Source organism: Phaseolus vulgaris, chromosome 11 (genome assembly GCF_000499845.2).
Source record: "Phaseolus vulgaris cultivar G19833 chromosome 11, P. vulgaris v2.0, whole genome shotgun sequence".
Lineage (NCBI taxonomy): Eukaryota > Viridiplantae > Streptophyta > Magnoliopsida > Fabales > Fabaceae > Phaseolus > Phaseolus vulgaris.
This window is the reverse complement of record NC_023749.2, coordinates 28,614,852-28,638,397: the sequence shown is the minus strand read 5'-3', so window position 1 is coordinate 28,638,397 and position 23,546 is coordinate 28,614,852. Positions and strand designations below refer to the sequence as shown.

Below are 23,546 nucleotides of genomic sequence, written 5' to 3'. Positions count from 1 at the left end.
TCACTTTGGCACCTCCCTAATTACTCCTACACCTATCTACTAACCTACCCCCCTAAGACTCCTAACTAAAGACCTAAAGATGCTTTAACAAAAGAGGTTTCTAATGTTTCCCTCTAAGCACCTTCAAACAAAGAAATTACAAAAAGAGAAAATAAACGTCCATTAGCTCCTAAAGCTTTGAACATGCTTCTTGTAAGCCTTTGAGGTGGGCTTTGACCTCCATGGGCGTCCTCCATTTGAGCCTCAACCTCTTCTTGCTCTTGATGATTGGCCTCCATGTGCACTTGAGCTTGATCTCCATCATACTCCCCGAGTTGGAGAGAATTCAACCACGAATTCTGGAGACCTACAGAAAAAGGTGTTAGATCACTGATATTAAAAGTATGACTACCTAAGAATGTATCAGGCATATCTAACTCATAAGCATTGTCATTAATGCTCTTTAGGACTTGGAAAGGTCCATCTTCACGAGGCATTAGTTTGGACTTCCTTTGAGTAGGAAATCGATCCTTCCTCAAGTGAAGCCAAACCCAATCAACCTCCTCAAACAACAATGCTTTTCTCCTTTTATTGGCAAGTTCAACATACTTTCCAAACTTCTTCTCAATTCTCTTCTTGATGTCTTTATGCAAAGTTTTTACAAAAGAAGCCTTTTCATCCCCATCTTTGCACAAGACATCTCCAAGAATGGGAATAGGAAGAAGATCAAGAGGTGTTAAGGGGTTAAACCCATAGACAACCTCAAAAGGAGAATGTGAGGTGGTAGAATTTCTTACACGGTTATATGCAAACTCAACATGGGGTAGTAAATTCTCCCACACTCTAGGATTCCCCGAAATAAAACATCTCAATAGTTGTCCCAAAGTTCTATTGACCACCTCAGTTTGACCATCGGTTTGTGGGTGGCAAGTGGTAGAAAATAAAAGTTTAGTTCCAAGCTTGCCCCACAAGGTCTTCCAAAAGTGACTTAAGAACTTGGGATCTCTATCAGACACTATAGATCTAGGGATCCCATGCAAACGAACCACTTCTTGGAAGAAGAGGTTTGCAATGTGACATGCATCATCCACTTTGTGGCAAGGAATAAAGTGAGCCATCTTTGAAAAACGATCCACTACCACAAAAATGGAGTCCTTTCCCTTTGATGTCTTGGGTAATCCTAAGATGAAATCCATAGATATGTCAACCCAAGGCATTGAAGGGATAGGAAGAGGAGTATATAAACCATGGGGATGCATTTTAGACTTAGCTTTGCGGCAAGCTATGCATTTATCACACAAACTATGAACATGTTTATGCATATGAGGCCAAAAGAAATGTTCATGCAACACATCCAAAGTTTTAGCAACCCCAAAGTGACCCATTAAGCCCCCCTCATGAGCTTCTCTAACAAGAGATAATCTAATAGAGCATTGAGGAACACAAATACGTTTTCCTTTAAAAAGAAAGCCATCTTTTATAAAAAAATCTTTGTGTCCTCCTTTAAGACACTCTTGATAGATGCGAGAAAAATCAAGGTCATCATGATAAAGTTCCTTAATGTGATCAATGCCAAGATATTGAGAACATAAAAGATTTAGCAAAGTGTATCTTCTAGAAAGTGCATCCGCCACAATGTTTACTTTGCCTTGCTTGTGTTTGATCACATAAGGAAATTGCTCAATGAATTCCACCCACTTAGCATGCCTCTTGTTAAGCTTGTTTTGGCTTTTCAAATACGTAAGAGATTCATGATCACCATGTATCACAAACTCTTTAGGAAAAAGATAGTGTTGCCAAGTAAACAAAGCCCTAACAAGTGCATATAATTCTTTATCATAAGTGGAATAATTGAGATGACTTCCCTTCAATTTCTCACTAAAATAGGCTATGGGATGGCCCTCTTGAAGGAGAACAGCCCCAATGCCTATGCTAGAAGCATCACACTCAATCTCAAATGTCTTAGTGAAATTAGGAAGGGCCAAGATGGGAGCATTAGTTAATTTTTCTTTCAAAGTTTCAAAAGCTTTTTGTTGTGGTTCTCCCCATTGAAAGACCACATCCTTTTTCACTATGACATTGAGAGGTGCGGAAATGGTACCAAAGTTTGGTACAAATCTTCTATAGAAAGAAGCAAGTCCATGGAAACTTCGGACTTCATTCAAAGATTTCGGTGTAGGCCAATTTTGAATGGCCATCACCTTTGTTTTGTCCACATGGACCCCTTTGCAACTCACAACAAACCCTAGGAATTCTATATGATAAAGAGCAAACATACATTTAGCAAGATTGGCATACAAATGTTCCTTCCTAAGGGTTTCTAAAACTTGCCTAACATGCAACCTATGGTCATCCAAAGATAAGCTATAAATGAGAATTTCATCAAAGTAAACAACAACAAACTTACCAATGAAAAGTCTAAGAACATGATGCATGAGGCGCATGAAGGTACTTGGTGCATTAGTTAAACCAAAGGGCATAACTAACCACTCATATAAACCAAAGTTGGTCTTAAAAGGCGTCTTCCATTCATCACCCGGTTTGATACGGATTTGATTGTAGCCGCTTTTAAGATCAATCATTGAAAAGATTTTCGAACCATGCAATTCATCCAAAAAATCATCTAGTCTAGGTATGGGATGCCTATACTTAATTGTAATGTTATTGATGGCCCTACAATCCGAACACATTTGCTATGTGCCATCCTTTTTAGGCACTAAGATGATAGGCATAGCACAAGGACTCATGCTATCTTGAACCCACCCTTTCTCAATCAAAGCCTCAACTTGTTGGCGAATTTCCTTTGTTTCACTTGGATTGGTCCTATATGCTGGACGGTTTGGTAAAGAAGAGCCCGGTATCAAATCAATTTGGTGCTCAATCCCTCTCAAAGGTGGAAGTCCTTTTGGAGGATCTTGAAACACATCTTGAAACTCTTCTACCAAATTTTCCAAACAATGAGGACTATCAACAAGTGGTTCTACCTTAAGAGTTCTAAGGATGGCTAAGAAAAGAGGATGATAAGCCACTATTTCCCTTTGAATCTCATGCCTAGACACAAGGAGTGTAGGCTTAGAACTCTTATCTTTTTTATCTTTTTCACTCTCCCTCTTTTTCTTCATTATGATTTGGTCCTCATGGACTTCTCTAGGAGAGAGAGATTTTAAAGTAACCTTGTGACCATGGAAATCAAAAGAAAGTTTGTTGGTAAAGCCATCATGAAAAACTTTTCTATCAAATTGCCAAGGCCTTCCCAAAAGAACATGAGTAGCTTCCATGGGAACAACATCACATAATACCTCATCTTTGTATTTTCCAATTGAGAAATGGATGAGGACTTGTTTATTCACAACAATTTCTTCTACTTCACTAAGCCATTGCAATTTATATGGCTTTGTATGAGAGATAGTAGGCAATCCTAGCATATCTACTACTCTTGTACTAGCCACATTAGCATAACTACCCCCATCCACTATCAAAGAGAAAATGTTGTTTTGAATAAGACATCTTGTATGAAAAATATTTTCCCTTTGACTTTCATCAAAAGGTTGGGAAACTTGGCCAAGAAGTCTTCTCACAACTAACAAATCCCCTTCAAGTGGACACTCACTCTCATCCCCACTAGATGCACTAGAATGCAAAGAATGCTTAGGAGAATCCGAATCATGCTCACTCACTACAATGCCATCATGCATGTACATACTTCGTTTAAAAGGGCAATTAACAGCTATGTGACCATAACCCATTTGGTATTAGACGTTCTAGTGGGTGATTTAGGCCTAAAAGTAGATGGCTTAGGTTCCTTGGGTTTGAAAGAAGAATCTTTGGAAGGAAATTTAGAAAAAAGACTTTTTATTCCTCCAAGACTTGTTTTAGTAACCATCATTGGGAGTATTTTTGAATGAATTTTTCTTAGCAAGTTGGGCTTCCACCTTCATTGCAAGATGAACTAAAGCACCCAATGATGAATACTCTTGTAACTCAACAATATCTTGAATATCCTTCCTTAGACCACTCACAAACCTAGCAATCATAGCTTCCTCACTTTCCTCTAATTCAATTTTAAGCACAAGCGTTTCTAACTCTTTGTAATATTCATCCACATTTAGCGTGCCTTGTTGAAACCGTTGGAGTCTCAACATGAGGTCTTTCCTAAAATGTGGGGGCACAAACCTAGCGCGCATTTGATCCCTTAAAGAGTTCCAAGAGTCCACGGGAGGACCCTTGTGATACATAATGTCCTTTACAACACCATGCCACCATTTCATGGCATAATCTACAAATTCTAAGGTGGCTAGCTTATACTTGTGTTGTTCATCTTGGATCTCATGGATCTCAAATATTTTTTCACACTTAGCCTCCCAATCTAAATACACATTAGGATCACTAGATCCATTGAGACAAGGAAGCTTGACCGAAGGTAGCCTAGCCTTTGCATCTTGGTAGTAGCCATTGCCATGGTGAGGTCTCTCCATTCGGTTGTAATGTCTATGTCCAAGGAATTGGGGTGGAGTCCTCCTTCTCCTATGGTCTTCTTCACGGCCTATGTCATTTGAAGAAGCTCTTGTTGAAGGTCTATGTGAATGATGCTCATCATGGATAGAGTGAGATGGTCTAGCTTGTTGCACCTCCATCTTTTGCAATTTCTCTTCCAAACGCCTAATGGTGCGTTGAGCTTCATGCAATTCACCAAGGACCGAAGCTTTGGAAGGAGAGTGCTGTTTGTAGGATGCATCACTTGAAAATCCAGCCATTTGCAAATGAAAACAGCAAACACACAAAAACAGCAAACAAGTCAAGAAACAAAGTTAGCAAAACAATGAGTTTGGCACCCAAATTGCCGAAGTAAATTTGGCCAGAAAAATAGGTCACTCTCAAAGAAATAATGTCCCTGCACCAATCTGATCTTGAGGTCTTGGAATCCTCAAATGAAATATGTCAAAGCAAGGCACACCAATCTCAAAGCCAACCACAACAAAACCCATGAAGCAATAAAGACAAACTAGAAAAAGTACAAGCAATGAAAGGCTAGAACAAAAGGAATACTAGATGTTTGACAAACTCAAAGATTAAGGAACAAAAGACAAGCAAGAAAATAAGGAACTCAATGAGAAAGTAGGCACACAAAAGAATACTTAAAGAAAAGCACTAGAGTAGATGAAGGAAACAAAAATTAGCTACTAGAAAATATTTTTTATGCAAACTGTGCTTGATGTTCACTGATTTAACTGGAATGATATAGAGCGAACTGGATTAAGCAATTTTAACCACACAAACTTCAAGATCTTGGCTCAAAAATGGCACTGGAATTATGCAAAAACAGTAAGCCAATTAATTGAGATAAAATTTTCAAAATCGCTGCCAGATTACCGTATTTTTTTCGGCAGAATTGTACACTTTTTGTATTTTATTTATCATTTTTTGTGTACTTTGAATTTTTGAGTACTTCTTTTTTCTACTCTTTTCTAACACTTTGAAGAACACAAATCCAGAATTTCAGAATTTTCCAGTGAGTAAATCAATTGCAATAAGGAAAAACAGTAAGCACGTTTTCAGAAAAACAGAGGAATCCTAATAGGAATGAAAAACAAAATTATGAACTAGCAAAGACATAATGGAAAATGACGTATAGGAACTTGTATAGGTCTAGAATACAAGCATGAACTCAATCGAAAACAGAAAATGCACAAAGGATCAAGTATCAAACTCAGAAAATTATATGACACTAAAGCAAGAAACAACAAATTCAATAAAAGTACTACAAGAAGTGATGACAATTATGGAAAAAAAAAAGACTAAGACAAAACTTGTATGGATTCAAAAAGGAAAATAGTCAAACATATGATAGGCAACATAAAGAAAACAGCAAGAAAACTCAAATAAGCCTAAAACAGAAACATAAATTGCAAGAAATTAAAGAGCTCTTGAAATTAAAGTGCAACACAACTCAAAAATTAAACAAGAACACACCTAAACTCATGATATCACATGATATGATTCCAATAGCACAATTTGAATGATTCTTGACATTCTTAGGAATCATCTTGAGTTGGATATGAGATAGGCACTTTATCATAGAATTGGATCAAGGTTCTATGAACAAGAACTCACCAAGACTAGTACCAAAACCCAAACTCATATGGAAGTTCCATGTATTGTCAAATTGAACCGATTAAAATGGAACAAAAGGCAAGATTACCGAATAGAAATGCTAGAAACTTAAAAGCACCGAACCAAAATCAAACAAAAGAAGAACAGCCAGCTGAAAATTGAAAAAGCCGAACCAAAAAAAGGCAAGAACACAAGCTAAGACATGAACATAAAAAGAGAAGGAAGGAAGGAGAAGAGAAAGCTCATGAAGATGGAGGAATGGTTGGATGATCACGCCACTCAGAGGATGGTGACTCCAAGATGAGTGTGCAAGCTGCCACTTGAGGTAACCATTGAACTCTCAAGATAAGACTAGTGAAGAAGGCACAAAGCTCTCCAATGCTCTCTCAAAAATTGAGTATAGTTTCTCTAATCAAAATTCAAATCTGAAAAATACAAAGGCAACACCTTAATTTATAGCCTAGAGGTGCTGAAATGCAAAGCTAAATGAATTCAAAATTCCCCCCAAAAACAAATGAAAGTGGCGCCAACTATAGTCATGAGGAAGGTGTGACCTTCTCTCTCACTTTGGCACCTCCCTAATTACTCCTACACCTATCTACTAACGCACCCCCCTAAGACTCCTAACTAAAGACCTAAAGATGCTTTAACAAAAGAGGTTTCTAATGTTTCCCTCTAAGCACCTTCAAACAAAGAAATTACAAAAAGAGAAAATAAACGTCCATTAGCTCCTAAAGCTTTGAACATGCTTCTTGCAAGCCTTTGAGGTGGGCTTTGACCTCCATGGGCGTCCTCCATTTGAGCCTCAACCTCTTCTTGCTCTTGATGATTGGCCTCCATGTCCACTTGAGCTTGATCTCCATCAATACTGATGGTCTTACCCCTCAATTGTTTACTCTGTTGATCTTCAATCCTAACTGGTTTTGCTTCTAAAGAGAAGCCACTGGACCTATCTTCCTTAAGATTTGATATGGTCCAATAAACTTAAGAGATAACTTCCTTGATCTGATAGCTCGTCCTACACCCTTGGTTGGTGTCACTCTCATGAATACATGGTCTCCAGCTACAAACTCCAAAGGTTTTCTTCTCTTATCTGCATAAGATTTCTGCCTACTTTGGGAAGCTTTCATTCTGTCTTGTATCTGCTTCACTTTCTCAGTGGTTTGTTGAATTAACTCTGGCCCAACCAAAACTGTTTCACCATCTTGATACCAGCATAAAGGAGTTCTGCACTTCCTCCCATATAGAGCTTCATATGGTACTATCCCAATACTAGCATGATAACTATTATTGTAAGTGAACTCCACTAGAGGTAACATCTCATCCCAACTTCCCAGATGATCCAAAATACATGTCCTTAACAGATCTTCTAAAGACTGGATCGTTCTCTCAGTCTGTCCATCTGTTTGAGGATGATATGCAGAGCTCATTCTCAACCTAGTTCCCAAAATCCATAGCAATGTTATCCCATTTCCACTCAGGAATATCCAACTGCTGTAACAAACCACCAGGTCTCTGATGCTCTACTTTGGCCTTCTGACATGTCAAGCAAGTACCAACATATTGAGCTATTTCTTTCTTCATGCCTGACCACCAAAAGGACTCCTTCAAATCTTGGTACATCTTATTCATACCGGGATGTAGACTAAGATGACTCTTATGACCCTCTTCTAGGATCATTCTCTTCAGCTCTTCATTTTCAGGTATGCAAATCCTGCCATTAAATCTCAAGATCTCATCTTTTTCCATCACAAAGTCCTTAACTTGATTTGTACCTTGTAACTCCACAATACGCTTCAGACTAGGATCCTCTAACTGCTTTTCCTTTATTATTCCAAGGAAATCATTAGTTATAGTTAACTTCCTACAACTAATATGATTAACATGGAATTTCACTCCCAAATTTAAATCCCTGAACTGCTCAATCAACTTCTGCTCTTCAATCATCATAGCTGACACTTGTACTGACTTTCTACTCAAAGCATCTACAACTACATTAGCCTTCCTTGGATGATACATCAGTTGAAAATCATAATCCTTCAGAAATTCCATCCATCTTCCTTGTCTCATATTCAACTCTTTTTGATCAAACAAATATTTTAAACTTTTATGGTCACTGAACACCTGAAATTGAGCTCCATACAAATAATGCCTCCAAATCTTCAAAGCAAACACTACGGCTGCCAACTCAAAGTCATTAGTAGGATAGTTTCTCTCATGAACTTTAAGTTGCCTTGAAGCATATGCAACTGCTCTTTTCTCTTGCATCAAGACACAACCCAAACCCTGATAGGAAGCATCACAGTAAACCTCAAAAGGTTTTCCTATATCAAGAATCACTAACACCGGAGCACTAGTTAACCTTTTCTTCAGCTCTATGAAACTCTGCTCACATATGTCAGTCCAAGCAAAAGGTTGATCTTTGCGAGTTAACTGTGTCAAAGGAGCTACTACTCTAGAAAAATCTTCAATGAACCTCCGATAATAGCCAGCTAGACTCACAAAACTTCTTATCTCAGTGACTGTCTTAGGGTGTTCCCACTGAAATACTGCCTCCACCTTGGTTGGATCCACTGAGATCCCCTGAGCTGATATTACATGCCCTAAGAAATTGACTTCCTCCAGCCAAAACTCACACTTAGAGAACTTAGCATATAATTCTTTTTCCCTCAAAATTTCCAACACTATCTTCAGATGTTCTTCATGTTCTTCCTCGGTCCTTGAATAAATAAGTATCTCGTCTATAAATACTACAACAAACTTATCCAAGAAAGGACGGAAAATTCTATTCATGTAATCCATGAAAAGAGCTGGAGCATTTGTTACTCCAAACGGCATCACTACATACTCATAGTGTCCATAACGAGACCTAAAAGCTGTCTTCTGAACATCTTCAGCTTTTACTAAAATCTGATGGTATCCAGATCTCAGATCAATCTTTGAGAACACTGAGGCTCCATGTAACTGATCCATCAAATCATCAATTCTGGGCAGAGGATACTTGTTCTTGATGGTCAACTTATTCAATTGTCGGTAATCCACACACAACCGAGACCCTCCATCCTTTTTTTTAACTAGAAGCACCAGAGCCCCCCATGGAGATACACTGGGCCTGATGAATTGTTTCTCCAATAAGTCTTCAACTTGCTTCTTTAGTTCAATTAATTCAGCTGGAGCCATTCTGTAAGGTCCCATTGACACTAGTCCAGCTCCAGGTACCAAATCAATAGAGAATTCTACTTCTCTCTTGGGAGGTATTCCAGGTATTTCTTCTGGAAATACATCCATGAAATCCTTCACCACATGTATACTACTTTTTTCTTTATCATTCTTAACTCCCATCTGAGTTAAGATTACAAAGCACCTTGATCCTTCTTTCAATTCTGACCACACATGTTGAGCAGACATCACATATGACTCCTTGGAATCTGAAAATACTATTTTCTGTTGACTACAATCTATGAGAATGTGATTGGCAGATAGCCAATCCATTCCTAGAATAACATCCAGGTCTTGAAGAGGTAGACAAATCAAATTTATTTTGAACATCCGTCCCTCTACTATTACTGGACATTCTAAGCAAACAGTAGAGGTCAATACTTTTCCTGATGCAGGTGTAGAGACCAGCAGTTCAAACGACAACTCTTTCACTAAAAGACCCAACTCATCTACACACAAACTTGATACAAAAGAATGTGTCGCTCCTGAATCAAACAAAACTTTAACACATCTACCAGCTATATAACATATACCTTGTACCAAGTTACCTGACTGAGATGCTTCAGCTCCTGACATAGCAAAAACTCTCCCTGTTGCCTGAGGTCTATTGCCTTCACTCCTAAATTGTTGAAAACTGCCTGATGGAGTCATCCTATTCTTGTTAGGACAATCTCTAGCAAAATGTCCCATCTTTTGGAATGTAAAACATCTTTTCTCTGGAGTTCCCTTGGTGCACATATTGGTGGTATGTGGTCCACCACAATGGAAACATCTAGGTTTCCATGATTATTGCTGCTGAAACTGGGGTGGAGCTATTCCTGTCCTATGCTGTGGAGGTCTAGCATAAGGCTTGTGTGGTTGATGTTGTACCTTGGCCTTCCCACTATAAGACCCTCCTGGGTGTGATCTCATTACCCTGGAATCACCCTTTTCCAAGGTCTCCACCATCTTCGCATTCTCCACTAAGGCAGGAAACTCCCTGATGCACATAGGTGATATAGTCTTCTTCAACTCATGTTTTAAACCTTCTTCAAACTTCCTACACCTCCAAGCCTCAGAGGTAGCTTGGGTGTAGAATCTGGCTAGATACTCAAACCTAGCAGCATAAGCATTCACTGACATCTCTCCTTGTTCCAACTTGAGAAATTCAGCTTCCTTTGCAAACCTGGCACTATCTGGAAAATATTTCTCCAAAAACTTCACTCTAAAACACTCCCAGTCCAAAACTTCAGCTCCGGCTTCCATCATTTGTTGAGCTCCCATCCACCAGAACTCTACTTCTCCAGACAACAAATATGTAGCAAAAACCAATTTCTTATCCTCAGGGTAGGAGGTTGCCCTAAAGATCTTCTCTAGCTCCCTTATCCATTGGTCTGCTTGATCAGGAGTGGCATTCCCACTGAACTTAGGTGGGTTATGCCTCATAAACTCTGTCAGTCCCATCTGTTCCTGTGACAAACTGACATGAGAAGCTGTTGCAACAGATCTAGCATTCTCCCAATGATGCATTGCTGCCTGGTGATTCTGAGCCATTGCCACATTCTATTGTTGGATAGCATTTGCCATCATCTCAATAGCCCTGGCAATCTGGTTCATCTAAGAAGAAGGTTGGGGATGGGTAGGAGGTCTAGGAGCCATTCTATAAAACACACTAGAAAGATTCATGATAAATCTTTAGAATTTTAAACTATGTAGTTTTTACTAACAAACCAATTAAAGAACACAAAAACAACCCCATAACCCTTAGGTCTCCTAAGGTTCGAACAGCTCTGATACCATAATGTAACATCCCTAATTTTACTCCTTTTTATAAAAAAAAAATATTATGCGTGCAATATCTAATTAACATATAAACATATATTGTTTTCTCATATTTGTATCTCAAAATATATCCCTCTTCATAGGGATTTAATAAATACATCCAAAAAGTTTAAAAACTAAACAAAGCAAAGCATTCAATTTAAATTTATCTAATCCTTCTGCTACTCACTAAGGAGCTCTATTACCTGCAATCTCATCTGCTCCCGTGTAAATACATGATCATCACAGTTAGAGAAACAACACAACCAAATAAAAGGGTAAGCTAGCCATATAAAACAAAATTCTATAAAATTTCACTTTGAAATTAATAAAACATAAATCATAAGTCTCATACAAATTCTCAAATCATCAAGTGTCATACAAATTCTATATTCATCTTTCACATGTCAGACTTCCAGTGACTCATATAACGTAGACACTTGACTCTACTTCCAGAAGACTCGTGTATTGAAATTAGAATCCTGTGACCTGCACCTGTCATACTACTTGTTGTGAATCCACACAACCATGCGCATAAACATCTAAATATCTCATCATCTCGTATGACAGGGTAAATTCACATGACCTGAAAGACGAGATTATATTTCAAACCCCAGACAAAGTCATATGAACCTCCATCGACTCTCACCAACTGAATAACTTCATCTATGTGATTCCATTATATCAGTAGAGTTAGGATGTCTCATTACGGGCCTGACAGATCAATACACCCTAACAACAATCTCGACACGGTATTTCCTTTCCTGAAAATACTATGTCTTGATAACACTTTCAAATCATTGCACACTTCATTTAACACATCAATACACCATTCAATCATAATATATAATTTAAACTTTCTAACAATCCAAATATATCCAAAAAGTTATTTAACAATAGTAATCTTAATATAAACTATGCTAAAATAATAAAAATAGCAATATTCATATATGTATACAAAATTTTGGATTGAACGAAAATATTTTAGGTTGATCGAAATCACATCAGAGAGAACCCAGAAATTTTGGTTTGAATGGAAATATTTTAGGTTGATCGAAATCACACCAGAGAGCACCCAGAAATTTTGGTTTGAACGAAAATATTTTAGGTTGATCAAAATCACACCAGAGAGCACCCAGAAATTTTGGTTTGAACGAAAATATTTTAGGTTGATCGAAATCACACCAGAGAGCACCCAGGAATTTTGGTTTGAACAAAAATATTTTAGGTTGATCGAAATCACACCAGAGAGCACCCAGAAATTTTGGTTTGAACGAAAATATTTTAGGTTGATCGAAATCACAACAGAGAGCACCCAGAAATTTTGGTTTGAACGAAAATATTTTAGGTTGATCGAAATCACAGCAGAGAGCACCCAAAAATTTTGGTCTGAACGAAAATATTTTAGGTTGATCGAAATCACACCAGAGAGCACTGAAATTGACAAAGGCCCTGCTATAGCTAAAATTACTCTAATCAACATCAAACAACCAATACTCAACAACATTATAATTGTATAACAGCAACCCTATATCCAATTTCACCTTCAAATCTTCTAGCCTAGTGTTCTATTGGAAATTAAGGCTAGCTTCCCTTACCTGAAAAATTAGAAGATATTCACTAAGAGCCCCAAAACCACCAAGAACCCAAAGGTAACTTAACCTGTATCACAGAGTCCTATTAAAAAATCTAACTATATCACTAGGACCCTGAGCTAACAGAGATTAACCCTGAAGCTAAAAGGGTCACATGCAAGCAAGGACAAAAACAACCTAACAAGTTCCAAATTTAACTCAAAGAGAAGAGCAAAAACGAACTTACTCTAGCAGAGATTCTGATCGGGCAGTCTTGTAGTACTCACTGCCAGGAGTCTGATGGTGGACTCTGATCGTCAAATAGATGAACAAGGAAGTCAGAATTGTAGAGAGAAGGGAGAGGAAAGGAAAAGAACTTTCTAGAGAGATGGTGGTTCTTTTTAAAATGAAACCTGAATAATTGAATTTCTATTTATATGCCCTTTTCATTTAAAATTATTCAGGAGTCATTTAAAATATACCACTTCTACTCTAAAGTAATTTTCTAGATCCTTACAAGATTCATATATATAATTGAATATCAATTTTTTATATCAAAAAACTTAAATATTATCATTTATACTTTTTAGAGTGTTGTTATTAACCGAGATTTATGTATAAATATATAGAATAAGTTCATTCCTAGAGTATTAATGTGGAAGATTTAAATGTTAATCGAAAAAGTTAAAGTTTACGTAACATTTTCATTAATTTTTGTAAAACTCAATTTAGATATAATATTTTTACCGGTTATTTAGATAGTTTCTAACTTATACTATTTAAGAAACTTGTTTAACTTGATTAGAACCTGTTTGCAAATCAATTTTTTTTTAAGTAGATTTTTAAAATATTAACTTCTAATTTTTATATTTAGTCTATTATTATTTTTTAAAATATTTATTAAAACTTCCGGTTTTTTTCAACTAGAGCGAGTTATTATTTATTTAACTTATTTCCCTCCATTTATACGTACTTATTTTGACTTTATTATAATATTTAATTTATTACTCCAATACACTAATTGATATAGTATTATTAATATTATTTTTAAAATTTTGATTAAATATATGTTATGAAATAGTATAAGATTAATAATATAATATAAAATAAAAGCAGTAATTGAAACTAAAAAAATTGCAATTAAATAATTAATCTATTAATAAAAATTTAAAGATTTAAAATATATATTTTTAAAAAACAAAACTATAAACATATCAAAACGTAAAATTTATAAGCTAATTACTTTCAGGTTTCAATTTCTAACTAGTTTTTGTGAAACATCACTATTAATAAAAACTAATTTTAGAGACAGAAAATAATTAGTTGCTATAGTTAATAAATTAGAGACCATAGACTTAAAAAAATTAGTTTCTATTATTGCTAAATAGTTTTTAAATTGATATCTAATTAGCTATGAAGGTTTGTTCACTGGACTCACTATTAGATTCTTTGGGACGACCTAGGGTCATCTGACCACTGTTATACTATCATCTTTCTAGCATTGAACAAGTCTACGCTTGATTCATATTAATTTGATAGCAAAACGACTGAAACAACAAATATCAAGAAACTAAGATTTGCAAGAATTATGAAACATGCCAGTCATTAGACGATCCTAAAAAGCTAATTTATTTTATTTAAGCAGAAAATTAAACTCAAACAAAGCAAACATAAGCAAGAGACAAAAATAAATCCTAAACTATAATTCTCCTTCCCCACACTTAAATAAAACATTGTCCTCAATGTAAAAACAGTTAATAAATGTGTACGATAAAAGTAAGAGAATGAATACTCCCTCTTCAAGCTTGAAGGTAATTGGGGGCTTGCAAGGTAATCTCTTCCACCGTCTCTTCTTGAGGAATCTCAAGAAAGAGCTTTAGACGATGTCCATTCACCTTAAATGTCTTTGTAGACGTTAGACTCTGCAATTCTACAGCACCATGAGGATGGACATGGATGATAAAAAATGGACCAATCCATCTTGAGCGCAACTTTCCAGGCATAAGCTTTAATCTGGAGTTGAACATTAACACACGTTGGCCAGCAACAAACTCCTTGCTAGTGATGAAGTGGTCATGGAGACGCTTGCTCCTCTCCTTGTAAAATTTTGAGTTCTTATATGCCTCCAAACGGATCTCATCCAACTCTTGCAGCTGGAGTTTTCACTGTTTTCCTGCATTGTCATAATTCATGTTGCATGCCTTTATTTCCCAATAAGCTTTGCTCGATCTCCACAGGTAGATGACAAGCTTTTCAAAACTTGGAGCCCAAATTCTTGGATTTGACAACATAAGAGAACTTTACAAAGAAGATCATCATTTTGCATCCATCTTCGCTAAGTGTGAACATAGAGCACAAGGAGGATTTTATGTGTCTGTGGGGTATCTTTTTAAGGAAGCAAAACTTTGTATACCCCAAGGAACACATAGAAAAATTCTTGTAAAGGAATCTCATGAAGGAGGTCTCATGGGCCATTTTGGAGTATATAAGACTCTTAATCTTTTAAAAGGAAAATTCTTTTAGCCTCATATAAGACGAGATGTTCAAAGAAATTATTTTAGATGCATTTCATGTTTAAAAGCTAAATCTAAAACAATGCCTCATGGACTCTATACTCCTTTACCTATTGCAAGTGTTTCGTGGGTAGACATTAGCATGGATTTTATTCTAGGGCCCCCTAGGACTGCAAGAGGTTTTGACTCCATTTTTGTGGTTGTGGACCGTTTTAGCAAAATGACACATTTTATTCCATGCCACAAAGTGGATAATGCTCAAAATGTTTCCAAACTCTTCTTTAGAGAAGTGGTAAGACTTCATGGATTACCTAGAAGCATAGTATCGGATAGAGATCCAAAATTCATAAGTCATTTTTGGAAAACCCTTTGGGAGAATCATGGCACTAAACTTCAATTTTCAACATCTTGTCATCCTCAAACGGATGGACAAACGGAAGTAGTCAATAGATATCTTATTACTATGCTTAGGGCAGTCATGAAGGGTAGCCACAAATCTTGGGATGAGTACCTTCCCCATATTGAGTTTGCATATAATAGAGTAGTTCACAAGACTACTAATATTTCTCCATTTGAAGTTGTATTAGGATTTAATCCGCTTACTCCTTTAGATTTGTTACCCCTTCCTAATCCACAAACTTTTGTGCATAAGGAAGGAGCTACAAAAGTTAAATTTGTTAAGAAAATGCATGAGAGGGTTAAAGAACAAATACAACAACAAACTGAGAAATATATTAAACATAACAATAAGGGAAAGAGAGAAATCATTTTTGAGGAAGGAGATCTAGTTTGGCTTCATCTTAGGAAGGATCGATTTCCAACTAAGAGAAAGTCTAAACTTAGTCCCCGAGGTGATGGACCTTTCCAAGTCCTAAAGAAAATCAATAACAATGCATATAAACTTGATTTACCTGTGGAATATGGAGTGCGTGATACTTTTAATGTCATTGATTTATCTCCTTTTGTAGGTAATAATGAAGACGAAGAAGCATTGGATTTGAGGACAAATCCTTTTCAAGAGGGAGGGGATGATGGAAGAGGCTCAAGCACCAACTCAAATGAAAGCCCACCAAAGTGTAGAATTGGGCCAACCACTAGAGCCATGGCTAAGAAGCTTCAAGAAGACTGGAATACTGCTATTGATGGCTGAGAAACCTTCTTATACATGTTCAAGACGCCATAGACTCTAGTGTAGGGTAGCATTTAAATTCTTGTCAAAATTAGCATAGGAAATTTCTTTTGTAATTTTTGTTAAAATGAAGATTGGTACCTAAAATACCAACCTAGGTTTAATTAGAGTTTCCTAAAATTCTAATTAAACCTAGGCCGGTCCAAAGCAAGCCCAATTGGAGCGCAAGTTCTAGAATCCTTGCACATTCTAGATCCTTGAACATGCCTTCAATGTGCTACCATTTTTTGCGCCAATTTCAATTAGAGTAAGTTTGAATTTCCCTCCTGTTGCTTGTATGTATATCGGCCCTCACTTGCTATATAAGGAGTGGCTTGGCTCATGTTTTCACTTCTTGTCAAAAACCTCTCAAAGTTAGACTATTGATCTTCAAACTCCACACTACCTGATGGAGATCAAGTAGAAGAAGAGACTGAGGCTCAAGTTCAAGATTCTTAAAGGAAAATTAGCTCATCATCCTTCATACCTCAAAGGATTACAAGGAGCAAAGCTAAAGTTTTGGGTAATAGGGTGCAAATGTTTTCCCTTTTTGTAATTACCCTTGTATAAAATTGTAAAACATATGAGGGTAGTGTTTAGGAAGGTGCTAAGAGGGAAACCAAAAAGATACCTCCATTTGTATAGCACCTTAGGCGCTAGTTTAGGAAAAGGATAGAAGAAATGACTCTTTCTATTCCTTTATGGCTTAGGCGCTAGTTTAGAAGGAATTAGAAAGTAACCCTTCAAGCTCCTTCTCTATTGTACATTTGTGACCGACCCTCTCTATTATAAAAGGGGTGCTTGGGTCTTTGAAATAACAAGTTTGAAATTGAGTTTTTAGAAAGGAATCTTTACCGAATTGGTGAGTGAGTGTGAGAGGCTTGTGTATTCTCCTCTTATAGTCTTATCTTGGAAGATCTCTTGGGCTCTCAAGTGGCGGCAACAACACTCATCTTGAAGCCAACCATCCTTCAAGTGGCATGCACAATTCCAAGAGCTCCAACCACATAAGTTTCTTTGTCCTTTTCATTTTCTTCTTCCATACCCATTCCAAATCAAACTCTAAAACATGTCTTTGTTGTTTCTTGTTTTCAATCGGTAGAACTTGTTTAGTTTGTGATTATGTTCAGTGGTTTGCATGGGTTTGTTGTTCTAAATGTGTTTGTTGAAGTTTTAATCGGTGCATTAGCTTTCTTTCCTTGTTTCATTCAGTTTGTATGTTGAAAAATGGGTTTCTATGTGAGTTTGGCTTGGTTCTTGTGTTCTTGATTAAGTTCTTGAATGGGTAAAGAATCTTAAACCAATTCTAAAGGTGTCTATTCATGTTCCAACTCATATTGAATTCATAACATGTTCATATCATGTTCTTGGGTTCATATCATGTGATATCATGAGTCTTAGGTGTGTTCTTGTGTGTTTCAGTTGTTTTTTGCACTTTTAATTCAAGAAGTTTACATTCTTGTTCTTTAATTTCATATACCTTGCCTTTATTGTCATTAGCATTCTGTGTTTTACTGTTTTTGGGTATTTCTTGCTGTTTTCTTGTTGTTAATACATTATGTTTGTGTCATTTTGATTTTTTAATCTCTATAAGTTTTGTCAAAGTCATGTTTCTCCCAAAAAGTTATCAATTTTATGTAGTCCTTTTGTTGATGTACCGACCAGGTCACCGGTCGTGATGACGTGCCTGGCACGTGACCGTGTGGGGCATGCTCAGCAGAACACGTGGACAAGTGAGAAATGAATGGTTCAGGAGTGAGCATAGTCGTCGGTTCATGGAACTGAAGTTCTGTAGTGAACATGGTCGGTTGTCGCCGGGTTTGCGTGTCATCGACGTGTTAGATAATGGGAGATCAGGTGGTCTGACGTCGTCGCGAGGAGCACATCGCCGGATCCCAGTAAACTCAGTTGAAGCTGCTGGAGGCTCAGAAGAGTAAGTTCAAGCGTATAATTTCAGTAAGATGATTGTTGCGCCAACATAGGGCGTGAAGGTCGTGTGGGTTGAAGGGAACAGCTTGCCCATCAGCGATAGGATTCCCAGAGTGGACAATCGTTGGTGGCAAGGTTTCCTCTGCTAGAACATGCATGGCGCAGTGATAAGGAAGGTGCCATTAGCGACAAGCGATATCACAAAGATGGTGCACTTTGCCGCACCTGATACTCGCCTTGTCAAGTGGTGTTCTAGAGCATATTGCGTGCTAGCTTACTCCTTGAGTAGAGGACTTAGCCGTGCGACTGGTTACTACACAGAAATAACGCTCAAGTTACCTCAACCCAAATGACGACACGTGTAGGGTTGGATGCTACCTGTTATTCCAACCCAGATGATAGCACGTGTAGGGCTGGATGCAATAGAGAAATGACGCTCGGGTTATCCCAGCTCAGATGATGACACGTGTAGGGCTGGGTACTACTAGCTACCCCAACCCAGATGATGAAACGTGCAGGGTTGGATGCGAGCCACGCGTCCAAAGCGTAACTGCCTGGAGAGAGAAAAAACCTAGCTATAAAGGTAAACTTAACAGAATTTGCAGAGGTACGTTTTTCATTACGGCTCATTGTTAGGGTTGTGTGCACTTTAGTACGGTTCTACAGAGTATATTTTCTCTCAGTTTTTGGGTGTTCTTGTCACTGACTTGAGCGTCGGAGCGCCACCGGCCGCAGAGGCGCCACCTTGTGTTTTTCAGGTTCTCAGAGAGGCTATTTGTGGTGTGGACGTGAAGGGCACGTGGTGTCAAGCTGGTGACGAGGATCGTGACGAGGCAACGCTCTTGCGCTGGATCAACTCGAGGATCATCTGGCACCCACCGTGGGGCCGTATAAAAGGTGATTCCCAACCACAGTTCGAGTTTGCTGAAGTTTTGGTGTTTCCTGTCCAACCGCTTGTTGTCGCAGTCGGTTTTCGAAGTTCTCGCCGTTCATTTGGAGTTTCTTTGAGTTGTTGAGTTTGCTGGGAAAGGATGAGGACAACGCGGTCTTGTTCAGTCGCGCCGTCAACAGATGAGGATGTTGTGTCCATGACGCAGGTCATGGATATGGTGAGGACGCTGCAGGAGAATGTAGTTGCATCACGTTCTAAACAGGAAAGAATGCACGAGGCGCTGGTGACCTCGCAAGCTAGGAATGAGGAGCTCAACAGGGTCAACGAAGAGTTGCGTAAAGCTCTTCAAGAACAGGAGGAGCGCGCGGTCGGGGACAAATCTGCACCCCCATCCCCACCACGCAGCTTTCCCATGCCATTTTCTCAAGAGATCATGGACTCGGTGGTCCCGGCCAATACGGTGGCGGTGAAGGCGTCTTTCACCGGTGTGGAGGACCCTGAGGCTCATCTCACGGCGTTTCACACCCAGATGATGCTCTCGGAGGGGTCGGACGCGGTCTACTGTAAGGTGTTCATGAGCACTCTTAGTGGAACAGCGCTGGACTGGTTAGTTAGTTTACCTACTGGCCACATTACCACATTTCAACAGTTTTCCAAGATGTTTGTTGAGCAGTATATAGTGAACAAGGCACCACCGTTGGTGTCTTACGACCTGTTCGACGTGAGGCAGTACCAAGGGGAGTCCCTGAAGGATTTCCTGAACAGATTCGGAGCTCAGATAGTCCGCTTACCAGGTAAAGACGAGGAAATGTTTATACATGCCTTCAAGAAGGGTGTGTTGCCCGGACCCTTTAGTGAATCGCTTATCAGGAGTCACCCCGCCACGTTTGCTGAAATCCGGCGACGTGTCGTGGCTCACATCGCCGCTGAAAGCGAAGTCTCCGAGAAAAGGGGAAACGTGGCTCCAGCTAAGCCGCGCGCCCAGGCAAGGGTCCAGCCGCAGAGGATAATGGAGGCAGCAGCGGGGAAGAGGGACCAAAGGATGCGTCATCCTTATGACCCTAAGAAGAATAAGGGGAAGGGTCCGGGGCGGCCCAGAGAGACTAATCGCCCGCCAAGGTATGAGTTTGTGATGGGGTTTGCCGATCTGATCGCCATCCCGAATATTGCTGCCAGGCTCAAGGTGCCCGAGAAGACAACGGAAAAGGTTTTGGGTCCAAAACCAGACGCGTGGTGTGAATTCCACAAGAGCTTTGGCCACTCTATCAACTTGTGTTTGGCTTTGGGATACCAACTCGCCGAGTTGGTCAAGTGTGGATTCTTGAAAGATTATTTGCTAGAAAAGCAAGCGGGCCAATCAACAGGTCCCCAACCGGCGGGCAATGAAGGACAGCAGCACGAGGTGCCCATTCACGGTGAGATCCACACCATAGCTGGTGGATTCTCAAGTGGAGGGTGTACTGCATCGCAGCGCAAGAAGTACGCAAGGTCGGTGATGTCGGTGGAAGTTTTTGAGGATCACTCACCCGACGTGGACATCACATTCACCAAAGGAGACCTTAGGGACGTTGTGCCTCACGACAACGACCCTACTGTGATCTCGCTTGTCACGGCGGGAAGGACTGTCCATCGGGTGCTGGTCGACCAAGGAAGCTCGGCATATGTGATGTTTTGGCCGACTTTTGAAAAGTTACAACTATCCCTCGATCAACTGAGGCCATATGGGGGCTGCTTGTACGGTTTCGCCGGCGATCAAGTGGAGGTCAAGGGGTATATTGAGTTAAGGACGACGTTCACAGATGATTTGGCCTCACGAACAGAAAAGATCAGGTATCTTGTCGTAAACGCTCCGTCGGCATACAAAATACTGTTGGGAAGGCCAACGCTCAACAGGACAGGAGCTGTGCCTTCAACAAGGCACATGAAGGTCAAACTACCGTCTATGGAATGTTTGATCATCACCATCTGTTCTGACCAAAAGGAGGCGTAAAAGTGCTATGAAAACAGCCTCAAGAACAAGAGATCTGTATGCCACGTAACCACAACGCCGCCCCCTGGCGTGGAGCCCGCACAGGATAACCGGCGAGTTGCGGATACGGTGTTGGAGGTGGCCGCCGAGGGCGATGTGCCAATGGAGGATATCGAGGCGAGGTCCGAGGGCGCCGCCCGGGTGGAGGGAGAAAGGAGCTGCTCGGTGATCGCCAGGGAGACAAGTATCGCGAGGGCGGTGATCGCAAGCGAGAAGAAGCCTCAGCCGGTGGAGGAATGGCTTGAGAGGAAGATCAACGGCAAGACGTTCAAATTGGGAAAAGCCTTAGACAGCGAGACACAAGACCAAATTGCCAAGGTGATAAGTAGACACCTGGATGCATTTGTTTGGTCCGCTTCAGACATGCCGGGAATCGACCCCGATTTCTTGTGCCATCGCTTAGCAATAGATCCCCAAGTCAGGCCCGTCCGCCAAAGAAGGAGAAAGTTCAACGAGGAAAAGAGGTAGGCGATCAAGGATGAGACGCAAAAACTCCTTGCAGCAGGCCACATCAGGGAGGTCCAGTACCCAGAATGGCTCGCCAACGTCATTCTGGTCAAGAAGAGTAGCGGGAAATGGCGGATGTGTGTTGACTTCACAGACCTGAATAAGGTTTGCCCAAAGGATTCTTATCCTTTGCCAAGTATAGACGCCCTGGTAGACAGTGCATCAGGGTGCAAGTTGCTCAGTTTTCTGGATGCCTTCTCAGGATACAACCAAATCAAAATGCACCCCATGGATGAAGAAAAGACTGCCTTCATGACGGAAAGGTCATGCTATTGCTACAAGGTGATGCCCTTCGGGCTGAAGAATGCAGGGGCCACGTACCAAAGGCTAATGGACAAGGTGCTCGCCCCTATGCTCGGGAGGAATGTGCAGGCATATGTTGACGACATGGTCGTGACATCCCTGGAAAGGAGCAGGCACGTTGCCGATCTAGAAGAGTTGTTCGTTACGATAGCCAGGTACAAGCTGAAACTGAATCCTGAGAAGTGTATTTTCGGCGTAGAGGCAGGGAAATTTCTGGGATTTCTCTTGTCGGAGAGGGGAATCGAGGCCAACCCCGACAAATGTGCCGCCATTTTGGCGATGAGGAGCTCTGCCACTGTGAAGGAAGTGCAGCAACTCACGGGACGGATGGCCACCCTGTCCCGATTCGTATCAGCCAGTGGAGAGAAGGGCCACCCATACTTCCAGTGCTTGAAGAGGAATAACAGGTTTGTCTGGACGAAGGAGTGTGAAGAAGCCTTCATAAAGCTCAAAGAATACTTGGCGAGCCCGCCAGTTCTATGCAAACCTCATGCAGCAACGCCACTCAGGCTGTATTTTGCCGTAACTGAGAGGGCAATAAGCGTGGTGCTCGTCCAGGATCAAGATCAGGTCCAGAAACCCATCTATTTTGTTAGCAAGGTGGTGCAAGGCCCAGAAGTGAGGTATCAGGCCTTAGAAAAGGCGGCGCTGGCGGTTGTATTTTCGGCGAGGAGGCTGCGCCATTACTTCCAGAGCTTTACGGTGGTTGTAATGATTGACTTACCCATCCAGAAGGTTTTGAAGAAACCGGATGTAGCTGGGAGGATGGTGAAGTGGGCGGTGGAACTGTCGAAATTCGACATCAAGTATGAGCCCCGGGGACCGATCAAGGGGTAAATCTTTGCCGATTTTGTGGTCGAGCTGTCTTCCGGAACAACACAAAACGCCAAGGATGACCTTCGTTGGGTGCTCTCAGTGGATGGGTCGTCTAACCAGCTTCGTAGCGGGGCTGGGGTTATTTTGGAGGGATCCAACGGGGTGTTGATAGAGCAATCAGTAAGGTTCGCTTTTAAAGCAAGCAACAATCAAGCAGAGTTTGAGGCTTTGATCGCCGGTATTCTGTTGGAAAAGGAGATGGGGGCAAAGGTGCTGATGGCCAAAAGTGATTCGTTGTTGGTCACTGGGCAGGTAACTGGTGAGTTCCAAGCTAAAGATCCGCAGATGGCAGCCTACCTGGAATACGTGTAAGAGTTAAGAAGATCCTTTGTTTTGTTCGAAGTGGTGCACGTGCCAAGAGAGAAAAATGCCCGAGCTGACTTGCTAGCCAAGCTCGCCAGTTCGGGCAAGGGGGGCAGACAGAGGACCGTTATTCAAGAAACTTTGAAGACCCCTCGGGCTTTTGTCGCAGATCACCAGGTCCTTCACGTTTGCCGATCGATGGAAAGGACGGCAAGGAGCCATAGATCTCTAACACAAGAGACCTTGAGGACGCCGAGGGTCAGAGCGCGCCCAGCGGAAGAGGTAAAAACGATGCAAGTTTGCGTTATCCGCGAACCAGATACGTGGATAACGCCATACCAGC

General features: G+C 40.2%; 2 protein-coding genes across 2 annotated transcripts; one reads left to right on the top strand and one right to left on the bottom strand.

Annotated features, from left to right (window-relative positions):
* Positions 1-10,095: 10,095 nt before the first annotated feature.
* Positions 10,096-10,842, bottom strand: LOC137838675 (uncharacterized). Its single transcript, XM_068647911.1, has one exon. It carries the CDS (start codon positions 10,840-10,842, stop codon positions 10,096-10,098), a length of 747 nt encoding a protein of 248 aa, XP_068504012.1.
* Positions 10,843-19,381: 8,539 nt separating this feature from the next.
* Positions 19,382-23,212, top strand: LOC137838668 (uncharacterized). The gene is made up of 3 exons (XM_068647902.1): positions 19,382-19,857; positions 19,951-20,755; positions 22,961-23,212. Exons 1-3 carry the CDS (start codon positions 19,382-19,384, stop codon positions 23,210-23,212), a joined length of 1,533 nt encoding a protein of 510 aa, XP_068504003.1.
* Positions 23,213-23,546: the final 334 nt, after the last annotated feature.